The 18,468-nt window shown below is 47.4% G+C and overlaps 1 protein-coding gene across 4 annotated transcripts in view; it reads left to right on the top strand.

Annotated features, from left to right (window-relative positions):
- The window catches only part of axdnd1 (axonemal dynein light chain domain containing 1), a 209,007-nt gene that overhangs the window by 50,498 nt on the left and 140,041 nt on the right, over positions 1 to 18,468 (top strand). For all 4 annotated transcript variants that reach the window (XR_015077655.1, XM_085982558.1, XM_085982557.1 and 1 more), the window contains exons 13-14: positions 9,879 to 9,999; positions 10,676 to 10,777. Coding sequence is in view for 3 of the 4 variants with exons in the window: in XM_085982558.1 (XP_085838684.1) it covers positions 9,879 to 9,999; positions 10,676 to 10,777 (223 nt within the window). In the remaining variant the exon portion in view is untranslated. The remainder of the gene's footprint in view (positions 1 to 9,878; positions 10,000 to 10,675; positions 10,778 to 18,468) is intronic.

Genomic DNA, 18,468 nt, shown 5'->3' with positions numbered 1-18,468 from the left:
ACCTTCCCTCCATCATAAGGTCAGATGTGGGGATGTTCGCTGATGATTGCACAGTGTTCAATTCCATTCAAAACTGCTCAAATAAAGAAGCAGTTCATGCCCACATGCAGCAAGACCTGGATGATATTCAGGCTTGGGCTGATAAGTGGCAGGTAACATTCATGCCACACAAGTGCTAGGCAATGACTATCTCCAACAAGTGAGAGTCTGACCACCGCCCCTTGACATTCAACGGCATTACCATTGCTGAATCCCCCACCATCAACATCCTGGGGGGTCACCATTGACCAGAAACTTAACTGGACCCGCCACATAAATAATGTGACCACAAGAGCAGGTCAGAGGCTGGGTATTCTGCGGTGAGTGTCTCACTTCCTGAATCCCCAAAGCCTTTCCACCGTCTATAAGGCACAAGTCAGGAGTGTGATGGAATACTCTCCACTTGCCTGGATAAGTGCAGCTCCAATAGTACTCGAAGCGCGACACCATCCAGGACAAAGCAGCCCGCTTGATTGGCAGCCTATCCACCATCTTAAACATTCACTCCCTCCACCACCAGCATGCATACGGGTGATGAATTGATTTCTTTATGTCACCTTGGAAGGATAGATGTATGTAGGTGGATTGGAAAATTTGCTTTGTGGTGGCTTTTATTTCAGCATCGTGACCAAGAGAACGTTGTGATGGTCAGTGACAGATGGAAGGTAAGGTGTGGGACTAATGTTGAAAGGGGAATTGGGGTTGCGGTCACTGCGACCGCAGGTGGATGATTCCAATCCGGATATCCCAGCCACAAAAGGGCTGTCTGGGATGCATCCTTCCATCTGATTCCTCATCTGCGGCTTCCTCATCTTCTGCTTCCTCCTCTTCTGTGTCTTCCTCTTCCCAATGCAAGCGGATGGTGTAAATGTGAAATGACAGCATAAAATGCCTGAAATACTCAGCTAGTCTGGCAGCATCTCAACCTGAGACGTGAACTCTGTTTTTCTCTCCACGGATGTTGCATAACCTGCTGAGTATTTGCAGCATGTTCTTTCTTCTCAAAGGCCTTTATTTACCATCCGAGCCTTTGCAAGCGTCCAGCAGCATTCCCTACACACTTTAAAAAAAAAAAAACTTTTCACATCAATTGTAGCAAGCCACCACTTCAATAAAATCAAAAAAAACCAGTCCAAAACCTTAAATCCAAACTTACCTGAATGATGTGTGTGTCCCTTTAAGAGGTGCAGACATCGCCACTGTCAGCCTGCTTGCATGTCAGGTTAACCTGGCATGCTTAGGACCCAGCGCTGACCTCAGCTCTAGGGTCAAAGTTCGCGCTTATGACGTTAAGTCAGCGTTGTATGCTGATTTACGTCACAACGCCGCCATTTTGTTCGGGAAGGCGCTGCCAGTTACCGGCAGCACAAAGGTAAGGACGAAAATGGTGGCCCCATGGGACCCGACAGCAGCTGGCGAAAGAGCGGCGGCCGTCGTTCTAGTGCCATTTAATGGCGCTGCAGAGTGGCACTAAGGCCATGAATTTCTCGCCCAATGCCTTTAAAAACAAGTCAGATCAACAAAAGAATGGGAGTGTGGGAGGTTCCAAAGATTAATTATGTTTCTTTGCAAATAATTAGTTTTTAAAAAGGTGCTCTTATGGTATTATTGAATGTACTGAAGAAATTTTAACTTTAGTAAAGGGATGACGAGTAGAGCTAGCACCTCTAATACAGCGAAGGTACTTCATTTTCAGTCTTTATTCCTTTCTGTACATAAATTTCCAGATTATATAAAGGTTATTCCAAATCAGTTTTTACTGACTAACACCCAACAATTGAAAGACTTAGTAACTCACGATATTTTGAGTCTCATGAGATTTATGGCTCGATTTCCAACCCATTCAATTACACGTATAAATAGTAGCCCGGAAAATCCATGGGATGGCACATTGTAGCATAAGTGACGAGATGTGCCACCCTGACTATACGCTGGGTCCCTCTGAAAGCCATGCAGACAGGAATTTTTTCCCTGGCCCCATACCTCCTTATACCGATGGCCCTGTAATGGATGGTCAAAGGCTCTTTCCCCTATATGGGGAAGGTATGGACTCGTGCAAATTGGAGACTAATTTCCTACATTACAACAGTGACTACACTTCAAAAGTACTTCATTGGCTGTAAAGCGCTTTGGAATGTCCGGTGGTCATGAAAGACGCTATATAAATGCAAGTCTTTCTTTTTAATTTAAATGTATCTTCTATCATCCCCTGTAAGTCAGTGAAGAGTAGTGTGCCACACAGAGTATGTCCTCCCTTTGCTACTGTGGAAACAGTGCGCCTGCATGCACAGAACAACAATAACTTCCTCACCATAATGCAGATCATTTTCCTGCATGTAGTCTCAGACACTTGAAGCTAATCTTGGGGGCGGGTGCAGCCATTGTTAACTGTAGTAAAAACAGACTGCTGTGGCGGTACCACCGGTTGTCCCTTACATTGAGATACATAATTCCCTTTAACTTAGCTCACTGTATGTCTCTATTACTATACTCCGGCTTCTCTCCTATACTCTGTGTGATGATGTCAGAGCTTGGAACCTTCCAACAGTAGAGCTCGGAACCTGCTTGCAGTTGAGCTCCGAACCTGCTGGCAGTTGAGCTCGGAAACTTCTAGTCAGTCCTCGTGGCGTCCCCGCTGGGGAAAGACCTACACCACGGTGCTCCTACAGTCAGCCATCTTACCTGCTACCTTACCTGTTGTATTTAACCTGTTCCTGTAAATAAACAACTTATTTATAGTTCGTCGAAGTCAAACTCGATTATTTAGTGGCGATGCACACGAATCGCTACATTGGTGACCCAACGACGTGAGTACGGGAGCTCATCAATTCCTACACTACAATTGGTGACCCCGTATCCGTGAACGATTTTCACGGAAGCAACGCGCAGCCTGACTCTCGTCTTCACAGACGACGACCGATGAACAATCGACGAACACCAATCGCTACATTGGTGACCCAACGATGTGAGTACGGGAGCTCATCAATTCCAACACTACAATTGGTGAACCCGTATCCGTGAATGATTTTCACGGTAGCAACGCGTGCATGAACCTCGTCTTCCCACAAGACGACCGACGCACAACCGATGAACAACCACGGAATAGCAACTGCCTAACACCGATTCCTCCAAAGGCGACCCCATCTTTGCACACGTATTTGCAAGGTAAGTGCAGCCTGGAGCAGATCCCGTTTGACACGGACAAAACTCAACCGGACCCTGTTTTTTTGTGAGCAATTCTCACAAAAGAAGCACGCCATGGAAGCACCAGCCGTTTTGCTGTCGCTACCGCAATCCAGGGAGCCACAGACTCCCTCGTGCTTTATAAAGGTAGAAGCTCTGTTCGACGAGAACATCGATGCGGCGCCGACCATGCACTTGCTTACGGTCCCCGTACTCGTCTTTCCTACCGCCACACGAATCGTCCGCCTCTACGTCCAAAGCAACAGCAAGTATACATCTCTCCAAGCGCGGGGTACAGCATGTTCGGGCCCACAAAATCGGAGCGCGCCCTGCGGGGATACCATGAGGACGCACTCCTCGCGTACGAGGACCCATCCCTCGCGAACCACGAGGACCTATCCCTCGTGAAAAACGACGACTCCTTCTCCGCCGACGATGCACCAGCCCTTCCGCCTGCTGGTTGTGTTACCTACTACATGATTCGGCGTGAACAAAAAGCGTGCCGCCCTCCCGGCTGTGTTCTCCTAAATCTACAACAGTTACAAGTGTTGCCGCCCTCCAGGCAGAGTTGACCCCTCCTGAAAGCAACAACAACCCGGACCATTGCCGTCCTTTCTCCAGTTTTCCCTTTAACAAATGCAAACCTCTACTGACGCTGCACACATCGAGGACGGGTCCAACGGGCATCCTGCGGCCGCGATCAGCCATGTGAAAGTTGCTGGCCTCACTGATCACTGATCAACGCAGCAACTCTTCACCCTCCGTTGTGTTAACGTCGTAGCACTGTGGCACGCACCGTTCCGTGTGTTCCAGCCTCCCGAAGGTTTCGCTCACCTGTCGGCGAGTTCACCGACCTCGCCTGTCAAGTCCTTCTGGATCGCTCGTTTGGCGTTCCTGCAGAGTTCGTCGGAACAAGGACTTGTTTCAACATCAACGGAGACATCGCCCCGCGTCCGCCCAACCTGCCCGTCACTCTGACAAGGCCTGCTGTTTCGCACGTCTCCATGGTCCTTCGTCTGACGGATACGTTTTATTTGCCACGACGCGCGTAAGGATCCGCTTACGAACAGCATCTTCAGACCTCGCCTACCAAGTCGAGACAGCACGACCGCCGTGACCACCAGCTCATCAGACCATTTCATCCTTGGACTTTCGTTAAAGCGAATTCTGGGGGGGCCTATGTGGTGGTACCACCGGTTGTCCCTTACATTGAGATACATAATTCCCATTAACTTACCTTACTGTATGTATCTATTACTATACTCAGGCTTCTCTCCTATACTCTGTGAGATGACGTCAGAGCTTGGAACCTTCCAACAGTAGAGCTCGGAACCTGCTAGCAGTTGAGCTTGGAACCTGCTGGCAGTTGAGCTCGGAACCTGCTAGCAGTTGAGCTCGGAAACTTCTAGTCAGTCCTCGTGGCGTCCCCGCTGGGGAAAGACCTACACCACGGTGCTCCTACAGTCAGCCATCTTACCTGCTACCTTACCTGTTGTATTTAACCTGTTCCTGTAAATAAACAACAGGAACTCGATTATTTAGTGGCGATGCACACGAATCGCTACACTGCATTTGATTTTCCTCTGCATTGCATCCTGGTGCGCAACATAGGGAAGAAAGGGGAAGAAACCTTTTACACTGGGTGTCTTTACCCATTTTGACTTCATGCACATTTCTGGTCGTAGACCAGGCAGGGGCCTCTCCATTGTGCTTGAATTTTATTTGTAGGAAGTTAGAGTAACATCATTGTGGACTTCGACTAGGTTCTCTCTTTCCGCTGGTCACAGGTACAGGCAGCTCCCTTATAAACTAGGCATTCAGTGTCTTGACACTGCATTTCAAATACTGACAAGTTTCAAGAAACAAGCAATGACTTGTTAAGAAATGTATAAATTGATTTTTTAGCCATTCTGGTGATATAAATTTCAATGTTGCTGTTGCAATAGAGATGACCAGTGGGCAGAAGCTTTTAAGGAGAGCTGGGGAGTTCTTTTGTCTCATTATCTCCCTTAGCAGAATGGGTATATTCATATGTTGCTTGCAGGAAGAGGAGTAGGATGAAGCAGAAGCATGTTTAGATGACTGGGAACTGAGACGTCACTGGAAGAGGGGAACACCAACCTGCATTATCCTTGAATCGATTGGAACTGGAGGAATTAGCTGGACCTCACTTAGGGCCAGTGCCTTCACAGGCTAAGACTCACCAGGGCAGCTGTGGCTGAGCTGTCTAACATGCTGTAGGCATGTACCAGGGCAGGCACAGTGACAGCCAAGGTGACCTATCTTGAACTTTTTTCCACAGAGTCTTTCCAAGCGGCCACAAGGAACATTAGCACCATCAATCAGTCTGCAATACATTGTTGAATAAAACAGGTAACCGATGCCTTGTTTGAAACTACATCACGGACACCAGGGAGCAACAGGCTTGAACTCTAAGGTTCTTTTGAATGGTAGAATTCCCAAATGTCCAGTGAGCAATAGATGACACCCATGTACCCCTTCATTCTTCTGCTGACAAGAATGCCCTTGACATGAACTGTAAGGGCGTCTATTCTTAAATGTCCTGATTATGTGTGACCACCTTTACTGAATAGCACAGGTCAGTGCCAGATTACCAGGCAGCTCTCATGGTGCCGCTATCTTGCACCATCTTTATTTACTGATATCCATTGAATAAAGGTTTGGCTTCTGTATGAGCAAGGATACCTATTGCTGCCTTGGCTTATGACCCCTCTGCAGCATTACTGCCCATCAGTGAACACAGATACAATGAGGCATGTGCTTCCACTAGATCTGTCAAAGAACACACCACTGGTATACTGAAGCAACACCTGGACAAGCCAGTAGGTGTCCTGTAGTGCAACCCAGCTAAAACTTTCACGATCATCACGGTTTGTTGCATTCTCCACAACATCGGGATTAAAAGAGACGTTAACATGGAGCTGCTGCAGCAAGAGCCCTCAAAAGAGTAGTTAGCAAATGTGACTGAACGGAAAGTGAGGGAATGCATGGGTAGGAGTTAAGTGATCGCGCTAATACTGTTGGTAGAATGCCTAAATATGAGCTGGCGTTGTACCTGTCTGTCATGTCCTGCCTGGTAAAGTCATTGGATTTTTTTTGCAGTGCTGCCAAATTCTCTGCACAGTGCTGCAGCAGTCATTAGGTCTGGTTTCTTCTGCCATGCTCTTCATCTGACTGTCTTGGATACCCTGCTGCTACGGTGGAATAAAAGAAGTTTGCTGCTGTGCTCCACTTTCTGAAGCAAGATAGTGGCGCTTCTCTTTTGGAAAGAGTACAAAGAAGGGCAACTAAATTGATAAATGCAATTGGGTACCTGTTCTATGAGGAGGGTATAAGGCATGTGGTGAAAAGGTGGCTTATAGGTAATCTTATTGATTAAAAAGAATAGATAAACTGGATCCCAGAGAGTCGTTCCATATTAACACAAGCTCCAAGACTAAGCTTGGATGAGAAAAGGTCAAGATCTAGTCCAAGGTTCTGTGCTTCTGTGTTTGCCAAACTGCGATTTTTCAAGTATTACAGTGAATGGGCAGAGAAACACAGGCTGGAGAGTGCTGAAGCAGAAACCACCCCCCACCCACCATAACTGCTTTTGGTACAGGTTGTGAATATGTGGGATGGTCTATCGAGGGAGGCAGTGCAAGCAGAAGGTGTTACACATTTGAAGAGGGCAATGGATAATTTTTTGGTTGACAGTGCTGTTGAGAGTAATTAGAGATAAAGTATGGTGTGGAGATGCCGGTGTTGGACTGGGGTGGACAAATGTAAGAAGTCACACAACACCAGGTTATAGTCCAACAGCTTTATTTGAAATCACAAGCTTTCGGAGCGCTGCTCCTTCATCAGGTGAAGTGGAGAAATGCATAAAGACACAGCTTATATCGTCAGAGAATAATGTCAGATGTTTACAGGTAATCTTTCTAACTGCCATTTATCACACCTCGGCAGAGAGATAATCACAGCAATCAAAGGTGTGAATGGTGTCCAAACAGGTGAGTCAGGAAAACATTACATCAAAGAACAATGAGGTGGGGTCACAAGGTGTCAAATGTTGCAGATGCTGGGGTCTGTATGAAAAACGAAAAAAAGACAAAAAGCATTTTTTTGGCTGGAAATCACAGCAGGTCCGGCCGCATCTGTGTAGAGAGAACAAGCCAACGACGACTCGAGTCTGGATGACCCTACGTCAGGTGGGGTTACATGTAGCGTGACATGAACCCAAGATCCCGGTTGAGGCCGTCCTCATGGGTGCGGAACTTGGCTATCAGTTTCTGCTCGACGATTTTGCGTTGTGTGTCTCGAAGGCCGCCTTGGAGAATGCTTACCCGAAGATCGGAGGCTGAATGTCCTTGACTGCTGAAGTGTTCCCTGACTGGGAGGGAACACTCCTGCCTGGCGATTGTTGCACGGTGTCCGTTCATCCGTTGTCGCAGTGTTTGCATGGTCTCGCTGATGTACCATGCTCCGGGGCATCCTTTCCTGCAACGTATGAGGTAGACAACGTTGGCTGAGTCAAATGAGTATGTACCATGTACCTGGTGGGTGGTGCCCTCATGTGTGATGATGGTATCTGTGTTGATGATCTGGTATGCCTTGCAGAGGTTGCTGTGGCAGGGTTGTGTGGTGTCGTGGTCGCTGTTCTCCTGAAAGCTGGGTAATTTGCTGCGAACGATGGTCTGTTTGAGGTTAGGCGGCTGTTTGAAGGCGAATAGTGGAGGCGTGGGGATGGCCTTAGCAAGGTGTTCGTCGTCATCGATGACATGTTGAAGGCTGCGAAGAACATGGCGTAGTTTCTCCGCTCTGGGGAAGTACTGGACGACGAAGGGTACTCTGTTGGTTGTGTCCCGTGTTTGTCTTCTGAGGAGGTCTATGCGATTTTTCGCTGTGGCCCGTCGGAACTGTCGATCGACGAGTCGAGCGTCATATCCCGTTCTTACGAGAGCGTCTGTAGGTGTCCATCGCGTTCCTCCTCCTCTGAGCAGATCCTGTGTATTCGCAGAGCTTGTCCATAGGGGATGGCTTCTTTAACGTGGTTAGGGTGGAAGCTGGAGAAGTGGAGCATCGTGAGGTTGTCCGTGGGCTTGCGGTAGAGTGAAGTGCTGAGGTGTCCGTCTTTGATGGAGATTCATGTGTCCAAGAATGAGACCGATTCTGAGGAGTAGTCCATGGTGAGTTTGATGGTGGGATGGAACTTGTTGATGTTATCGTGTAGTCTTTTCAGTGATTCTTCGCCGTGAGTCCATAGGAAGAAAATGTCGTCGATGTATCTGGTGTATAGCGTTGGTTGGAGATCCTGTGCAGCGAAGAAGTCTTCCTCGAACTTGTGCATGAAGATAGCGTATTGGGGTGCGAATTTGGTCCCCATGGCTGTTCCGTGTGTTTGGGTAAAGAACTGGTTGTCGAAGGTGAAGACATTGTGGTCAAGGATGAAGCGGATGAGTTGTAGGATGGCATCTGGAGATTGGCTGTTGTTGGTGTTGAGTACTGAGGCTGTTGCAGCGATGCCGTCATCGTGGGGGACACTGGTGTAGAGTGCCGAGATGTCCATCGTGGCGAGGAGTGTTCCTGGTTCAACTGGTCCGTGGGTGCTGAGTTTCTGTAAGAAGTCTGTAGTGTCGCGACAGAAGCTGGGGGTTCCCTGTACGATGGGTTTCAGGATACCCTCGACATATCCAGAGAGGTTCTCACACAGGGTTCCGTTGCCTGATACGATAGGACGTCCGGGTGTGTTGGCTTTGTGTATCTTTGGGAGGCAGTAGAAGTCTCCCACACGGGGAGTACGTGGGATGAGAGCGCGTAGGATGCTTTGAAGGTCTGGATCGAAGGTCTTGATCAGTCTGTTGAGTTAGCGGGTGTGTTCTTTGGTCGGATCTGCGGGTAACTGTCTGTAGTGTTCCTGGTTGTCCAGTTGTCGGTATGCTTCTTTGCAATAGTCCATCCTGTTCTGTATGACGATGGCTCCTCCTTTGCTGGTTTGATGACGATGTTGCGGTTGGTCTTGAGAGCGTGGATGGCGTTGCGTTGTGCTCGGGTGACATTCTGGACTGTCTTGTGAGTGCGGCTGATGAATCTGGCGTTGATGCATCTCCTGACAGCTTAAGCATACATGTCAAGCTTAGGGCAGCGACCCTCCGGAGGGGTCCAATTTGACGCTTTGACCTTTGGGACTAGCCCAGTGAATAGAAAAAAATAGTTTTCAGTAATATCTTCTGAAGGACACTGAGGTATATTGAGGGTGATGGTAGGTTAGTTAATTATGTTTAATGATGCATTGTGAGTAGCTGTGACTTTGCTAGTTATAATAGCCTCTGTAGATATTGTGACTGTCTGGTGGAGCAGACAAAAATATGTTTTTCTTTGTTTGCTGGTTCCTATGTTCATACCTCCCCTTCCCCTCTCCAAATCTTGTAGCTCAAGACAATAGAGCTCATAAACAAACCATAGGCTTTTTCGCAATGTCCAATTGAATCAGCTATGATCTGCAGTTTGCCCTTACTTGGCCAAAAACCACAAAATTTATCACACATGCAGCTGGTCCGTTAGAATGACTGGCAGTTGCAACTCACAACTAAAAACTTGTATGATTACGGGTGAGAAAAAGAAAGAAATTACTTTGACTGTTTTTATACCTGTAGTATGCTGGGCGAATATCACCAGTTGTACGAATTGCAGAGAAAAAGATTGATTGCCCAAGTAGGTACCTTAATCCAGGAGAAGGACTGGTGGAGTGGAGCAGCCTATAGCCTAGCGTTGAAGGTAATTCATCACAGTGAATGTTTGCACATTATACTTTATCTGTGATAGCTGAATTACTTTCCTTGTCACCTTTGTGTCACAACAACATTTTATTTTTAGCTGTATCCAAATAACCTCAAGCAATGGCTTGATCTAATTCAAAGCTGGTGCTGCAAAGACCACGTGGGCTTGGACCCCTATTCTGCTACTAGAGATCTTTTAAAATATAAGTAAATGAAGTAAAACAGAACAAAATGGTTAAAACAAGTTCCTGAACAAACTTTAATTTTATTGAACTACTTTATTTTGCTCTATATAACAAATATGAGAATTAAACCAGTACAGCAAAATCCAACTTTCAAATACCAGTCTGTCCCAGTTTTAAACGTAGAGGTTTGTCACTGAGCAGCATGGAATCTGAGAAGTGGCTGCTTTAAATGGATGAACAGTGCGCAGAGAGGAACCTAGAGAAAATGTGGAATTTGTTGTGGGACCAAATAAGATATAACAGGTGAAGATCCTCCCTGAACTGAACCAGAATGTAAAAGTGTGTTTAATCTCTTAACTGCTGATGTGCAAAACAAACATTTCCATTTTAGATGACTGGGCCATATGTCAGCTTTGCAGTTGGAATGTTATATCTTGGTGAAACCCCAAATTTTTCATAACATATCCTTACCCATTGCTCTCTTTACAGGTGATTGAGGAGCAGAGTCTCAAACTGGTTCACGATCTCGAAGTCAGTGAAAAACTCTGGGTTAAAATTGCACAACACTTTGTTGTAGTGCTCGGCACGAAGGTAGTTCTTTGATTTAATGAAGTAACTTATATTTCAGCCAGTTGTTTAACAAATTTATCAGCTGTACTTAACTGTAAAAAGCTATTTAGAAATTGCATTCAAATTCTGTCTAGATGCCTGGAGAAGCTTTGTACCAAAATTCACAAAACTTGTGCTGGAATTTTTTACGATTATTATGATTACTTTTGAGGGTGGAAGTAAAAATGTGGAGCAGTTTTTTTTTAGAGCTCAGATATAGAATAATAAATCTTTGTGATACAAAGTATAAAATCAAATGGCAATAGTATATATTGTCCATTCTACAAATCATTCAACAGTGCTCCACAGCACCTGCTTTATAAATCAGTGAAAGGTGCCCCATAATGTTCACTCTGTCATTCACATTGATATGTGCCCCAAAATGCTTGGGCTGTAGATCGCATTGTCATAATACCACAAGCCTTCTATGGACTGAATATCCTTTACTGCTGCTGCTTGCAAGGATTGTGCTTATATTGCAACTTTGAAAATATTCAAAAAGGTGTTATACAAACTTGGAATATGCCGTATAATATTTTGAACTTTTCATAGAATACTTCGAACTTAGCCCAGAATGCTTTAAAGTTTCACATAGGACAGTATAGGGCTAGAAATTCACTATAGCCCAGGAATGGGCAATATCATTAGAAAAGTTGGAGAATTAGCACCAGGCGCTAATGCTTTAGACTGCACGCAAAATTCATGCTCACTGCTCAAAGAAATGATTAGAGTGCTAATTCAAGTCTTTAAGCCCAAGCTCATTGGCGTTACACTCAAAGGGTGGACCAATATCAGGTGCAGACTAATCGCAAGTCATGATTGCCACAGGCTTTCTTCAGTTCTTAAAGGGGAAGTTCATTGATGCTGCAGAACCTCATTCTCAGCATTGCTGGCTGTGCAGCTGCCTCAGCAAGCAGCAGCAGGTCAAGGAGAAGGAGCCGGAGGACTGAAGCAGTTGTACTCAGGGCAGATCCACGCCCCCAGGGAGAGAGCCCACAGATTGTAAGATCAAGCTTTGGCGGTGTTGGTGTTCACTGAGGAGAGACGGAGGGCGGTGCTGTACCCGGCAAGTGGCAGGAGGCCCTCGCCGCAAGTCTTCCGCACCATGTGGAGGGAGGTAACGCAGCACTGTGGTTCCCTAGGACCCACACACAGTGCAGGAAGAAATTTAATGATTGCACTCAGGTCGTCCGGGCGAGTGAAGGCTCGTATAGTAGTGGGATCTGCACAGGGTGAGGCACCGGGGATGAGTGGGCTGCGGCAAGGCCAGGGGGAAAGGGTAGCTAGGGGGCCAGTTCTCCGGAGGGAGAGTTCTGCTGCACAGGACTCAGTTGAGGACCTCGATAGGGAGGCCTTTAGAAGAAGGGTGATGTGCATGCACACGGAGCTGTGATGGCAAGGGTGCCCGAGAACCTCTTGGCAATGATGAGGAGCATGGAGGAGTCCGCCTCCAACATTGCACAAGGCTCTGCGCACACCATGGAGCCCATCATTTCCAGTCCAAGGATGGTAGACTCCCAGAGAGACCATGGCAACCCAGACCTGATGCCATTTGTCCATTGCAGCACAGGCGGAAGCAACACAACGTCTTACTGCTGTAATGCAGTCTATGTTTAGTGGCATCCAATCTCAGACTGCTCTCATGTAGTCTCAGCTTGATGCCATGCAAAGTCTGATTGCTGCCATCGTGGCTGGGTCTACTACTGTCGACTGGGGCTTTCATGGTGTTGCAGCAGGCCAGCAATCTGCTTCAGTAGATTGCTAGGGATGCTTAGGTGCTGCCCTGGGGGAGTGGCAGTGGGTCAGTGGAGCAGAAACTTGCTGTCCTCTCTCTGGATGACAGCATTCCTGCTCCCACCACTGCCACTCCATCATTTCCCTTGTTGCTGCCTGTCATCCAGCCAACCCTGACTGCTGCCACCCATCTAAGGTGGTGCAGGCTACAGCTGGGCCTTTCAGGCCCAGAGCAGGTCAAGGGCATCCTGCAAGACCATCTGAAGTCTCCCGCACAGACACTCCGCAGCCTTCCACCAGCCATGCTGCAGCAACTAAGCCAACAATTTGTAGGAGCACTAGAGTAGGCAAAGGCACAGTAACGAGAAGCACAAAGGGATTGCACAAGGGTGAATAGTTAATATTTTTGTTGAAAATATGTGTTCACAGATTTTTGGTAAATTTATTAATTCAGTTTGCATTATTTTATGGTGTGTCTCATTTCAGCTTTGTGCTGTGATATGGCCTGCGACAGGGATGGAATGATGGGGACGTGGTGAGCAAAAGGGATCCGGGGTTTAATTCATTGGAACCGCAGTTTGATGAGGCAATGAAGGACCGCCCTTCCGGAATGCCGATTTGAGTGGCTGCCTCCTCTCTCGCTCCTGTTCCTCTTCCTCCTCCTCATCTTCATCTTCCTTCTCCTCCTCCTCCTCTCACTCTTCCTCTTCCTGAGGTGGTCCCGCAATCCCTGGTGGCAAGGGCTGGGCCCTCATGATGGTCAAGTTGTGGAGCAACATGAAATGGGACACCCACTCAGCCGAGTACTGGAGGGCCCCTCCCGAGCAGTCAAGGCAGCGGAACTGGTGCTTGAGCACCCCGATGGTCTGCTTGATGATGTTCTTGGTGACAGCATGGCTCTCATTATATGAGTGCTGGGCAAGAGTGTTGGAGTTGTGGAGGGAAGTCATGAGCCAGGTGGAGAGCAGATAGCCCTGGTCTCTGACCAGCCAGCTGCGAGCTTGATGTGGTGGCTGGAAGAGTGCTAGCACAGGATAGCGGGCATTGACATTGAGGATTCGCTGTCTGTGGTCGCACACTAACTGCACATTAAGTGAGTGGTAGCCTTTGCGGTTACGGAAGATCTCAGGATTGGTATGAGGTGCCTGCAAAGCCACGTGGGTGCAGTCAATGGTGCCCTGCACCATGGGAAATCCCACTTTCCTGGCAAAGCCACATACACGCTTATTCTGCTTCTCTCTGGTGATTGGGAAGCCATTGTAGTCCCTTCTCCTACTGTAGAGAGCCTCTGTGACTTCCTGGATGCAGCAATGGATGATGAACTGTGAGATGTTAGCTATGTCTTCTGTAGCAGACTGGAAGGATCCGCTGGCGAAGAAATTGAGGGTGACGGTGACCTTAACTGCCACTGAGAGAGCCATGGTCGCCCTGATCTGAGACTGGAGGTCTGGTTGCAGGAGTTGTCAGAGTTCTGTGACCACCTCCTTGGTGAAGCGGAGCCTTCTAATATACTGCTCTTCACTTAATTGGAGGTAGGAGAAGTGCTCTTGGAATACCCTTGGAGGGTAAGGCCTCCTGTTGAGAGCCCTGATGGCCCTCCTCCTCCCTCTGGCCACATGTTCCAGTCTTGCTCATTGCCTCCGCTCCCTCCACCGTAGATCCTGGAGGGCGAGGTCGATTGCCAGTACAGCCCCCATTAATGTAACCAAGTGTAACAGTTTGATTTTTTTAAAGAATAAATGTAACTACTTTTCAGTTGTCACAACACTCCTGATACTAAATAACCTCCCAGAGATGCCGGGGAACATAGGGCCTGATGAAAGGGTGGAACTGAAAGAAATCAGTATTTGTCGGGAAATGGTGTTAGGAAAATTGATGGGACTGAAGGCCGATAAATCCCCAGGGCCTGATAATCTACATCCCAGGGTACTTGAGGAAGTGGCCCTAGAAATAGTAGATGCATTGCTGGTCATCTTCCAGGACTCGATAGACTCTGGAACAGTACCCATGGATTGGAGGGTAGCTAATGTTACCCCACTATTCAAAAAAAGGTGGTCGAGAAAAAGTGGGGAATTATCGACCGGTAAGCCTGACATCGGTAGTGGGGAAAATGCTAGAATCTATTATAAAAGATGTAATAGCAGAGCACTTGGTAAGCAGTGACAGGATCGGACAAAGTCAACATGGATTTACAAAAGGTAAATCATGCTTGACTAATCTACTGGAATTTTTTGAGGATGTAACTGGTAAAATAGATAAGGGAGAACCAGTGGATGTGGTGCATTTGGACTTTCAGAAGGCTTTCGATAAGGTCCCACATAAGAGATTGGCGTGCAAAATTAAGGCACATGGGATTGGGGCAAGGTATTGACTTGGATAGAGAACTGGTTGGCGGACAGAAAGCAAAGAGTTGGAATAAACGGGTCGTTTTCCGAGTGGCAGGCAGTGACTAGTGGGGTACCGCAAGGATCGGTCCTAGGACCCCAGCTGTTCACAATATATATTAATGATCTGGACAAGGGAATTGGATGTAATATCTCCAAATTTGCAGACGACACAAAGCTGGGTGGGAGGGTAAGCTGTGAGGAGGATGTCGTGAAACTCCAGTACGATTTGGACAGATTGGGTGATTGGGCAGAAACATGGCAAATGCACTATAATGTGGATAAATGTGAGGTTATCCACTTTGGTGGCAAAAACAGGAAGGCAGATTATTATTTGAATGGTAATAGATTGGGAGAAGGGGAAGTGCAAAGAGACCTGGGTGTTCTTGTGCACCAGTCGCTGAAGGTAAGCATGCAGGTGCAGCAGGCGGTTAAGAAGGCAAATGGTATGTTGGCCTTCGTAGCAAGAGGGTTCGAGTACAGGAACAAGGATGTCTTGCTACAGTTGTACAGGGCCTTGGTGAGACCGCACCTTGAGTATTGTGTGCAGTTTTGGTCGTCTTACCTGAGGAAGGACGTTCTTGCCATGGAAGGAGTGCAGCGAAGATTCACCAGGCTGATACATGGGATGGCGGGAATGACGTATGAGGAGAGATTGTGTTGATTGGGCTTATACTCACTGGAGTTTAGAAGATTGAGAGGGGATCTCATCGAAACCTATAAAATTCTGTCAGGCCTGGACAGACTAGATGCAGGAAGGATGTTTATGATGGCCGGGGAGTCCAGAACCAGGGGTCATAGTCTAAGGATAAGGGGTAAGCCATTTAGGACTGAAATGAGGAGGAATTTCTTCACCCAGAGAGTGGTGAACCTGTGGAATTCTCTGCCACAGAGGACGGTGGAGGCCAGTTCATTAAATATATTCAAAAAAGAGTTGGATATATTTCTTAAGGCTAAAGGGATCAAGGGATATGGGGAGAAGGCAGGGACAGGGTACTGAATTTGAATGATCAGCCATGATCTCATTGAATGGCGGAGCAGGCTCGAAGGGCCGAATGGCCTACTCCTGCTCCTATCTTCTATGTTTCTATGTTAACCCTTGAAATTACGGAATGAGACTGTTGCACTATGTGAAACTGACAAGAAAGCACTGAAACTCCACTAACCTACAGCTGTAACTCATTACTAATGATCCCTTTAATTAATGTCCCTGGAGCCGGCTTCCTGTTGCTTCATGCCAGCTCTCCCTGTCGCTGTTTCCTCCAGGCGCTAAGGTAGGTGGTGACAATCAGTTTTGCAGATCAGGTGGCCAGTGAGCATTGCACACTCGCTGATGTCACGATCCACCTGGCGCTGAGGCTCCCGGCGATAACTGTTAGCAGTGGTACTGCGGGGGGGTGGGGGGGGCATGATTTGGCATGTGGTGTTGGATTTGCCTTGCCCCGCCGATAATGCTCTATTGTTAGTAATATTTGGAACTTTACATGGCATGGTTGAAACTTCTCAAGGAATACTTAAGACGTTTCGTGGAATATTGAAATTATCCATTGAATGCCTTGAATATTTCATAGAATAATTGGAAGAATGAGCACAATTGTTAGAAAATTTCATAAAATGCTTAGAACTTTAAATAGTTTGATTGGAATATTATATAAAATGTCTAAAAACATTACATGGAATGGTCAATGCACCATCAAACACATTTTCCATTCTCCCCTTTCAGCATTCTGAAGGGACCATTTCCTCTGCGACACCTGGGTCCATTCTTCAATCACTCCCAACACCCAGTCCCCTTCCCATGGCACCTTGCCATGCAAGCGCAGGAGATGCAACACCTGCCCTTTTACCTCCTCCCCTCCCACCGTCCAGTGCCCCAAACACTCTTTCTTGGCGAAACAACAATTTACTTGTTCTTCTTTCAATTTACTATACTGTATTCGCTGCTCACAATGCGGTCTCCTCTACATTGTTAAGTCCAAATGCAGATTGGGTGATTGCTTTGCTAAACGCCTTTGTTCAGTCTGCAAGCGTGACCCTGAGCTTCTGGTTGTTTGCCATTTTAACTCTCCATCCCACTCCCACTCTGACACCTCTGTCCTCAGCCTCCTGCACTGTTCCAATAAGCTCGAGGAACAGCACCTCATCTTTTGATTGGACACTTTACAGCCTTCCGGACTCAACATTGAGTTCAACAGTTTCAGATCACAGCAGGTGCTGGGAATGGTTCTGCTATTGCCATTTGCAGATCCATCGGGCTAGAAATTAGTTTGCCCCTGAAAACAGGCATGGGGATCATGATGCACTAGCAATCCACGCCCATTCGGAGGACTGCAGGCAGCACTTGAACTTCGTGCTGCCTGCTCATTTCCATGATTGTGGCATTCAGCCAAGCGCTAAACGCGCTGCTGAGTGGCAGAAGCAGGGGGCCCAAGTTTGTGCAAGGCTAGCACCAATTAAATCTAGCCTGCATTACTTAAAGGCAGTCTACACCTCTTAAAGGGCAGGTGCATTCTGACTGCAGCAGGTCATTGAACTGGTTGAGGAAGACAGTGGAAAAAAATCAATTAATGATGGCACCACAGGGAAGAGAGCATGCACCAAGGTTCTCCGATGCTGCACTGGAGGTCTTGGTGCAGGAGGTCAACAGGAGGAGAGAGGTTCTCTTTCCACAGGAGGACAGGAGGCCCTCCAGGCAACAGACCAAAGTACAGTGGGAGCAGATAGCCACTGTGATGAATACCAGCAGTGTAGCAGAGGATGTGGACGCAGTGCAGGAAGAAGTTTAATGACCTCACACGAGTGAAGAATTCATCTTCAAAGGTCATATCCCACAAACTGCACCACTAGCCTCAGACACTGGTCAATTCACCTCACCTCCAACACTCATCTACCAACAATCTCTATTAATCACGACTCATACCTCACAGTCACATATGCCATCTCATGCTCACACACTTACTACTGCTGCAAGCCTCACACCCACATCTCACATCTTGCACACACTGTCACCTATTCAACCATGACAGGCACAGCACCTAAACGCATTGCACTACACTCACTGATATTTCTCTTTAGCTTGCAGGAAAAGGTGGTGCATAACCGGTGCTGGCAGAACCTAACCGGCGGGAGCCTTGGAGGAGATGGTGCTGGCCATTCTTGGGAGGGGCATGGCTGAGCCCATGGCCAGAGGTAGGGCTGAAAGAGTACAAGATGCCAGTATCCTCATATGCTATCCTCCTCCTCACATCCCCCTTTCCCCTCATCCCACAATCTCTTCTGATTTACAAGCTGCAAAGTATAAACTTGCTTTCCCCTATTCCCTCATCACAACCCTACCCATGTGCCTTTCTCATTTCAGAGACCAAAGAAATCTAACTTGCCCAGCCAGTGGTTGTAGAAGAAGAGGGAGAGGAGAGTGAAGAAGAAGAAGAAATACCGTCACTCGATCTAACAGTCGCAGCCACCAGCTCAGATGCTGGCACAGCGCAGAGTTTAGAGGGTAGCTTAGAGGCTGGATCTGCACTTGGTGAGTCACCGGGCATGAGTGGGCTGCAG

Source organism: Somniosus microcephalus, chromosome 3 (genome assembly GCF_052327205.1).
Source record: "Somniosus microcephalus isolate GS21.2 chromosome 3, FLI_Smic_1.0, whole genome shotgun sequence".
NCBI classification, from domain to species: Eukaryota; Metazoa; Chordata; class Chondrichthyes; order Squaliformes; family Somniosidae; genus Somniosus; species Somniosus microcephalus.
This window is presented reverse-complemented; position numbering and strand designations above follow the sequence as displayed.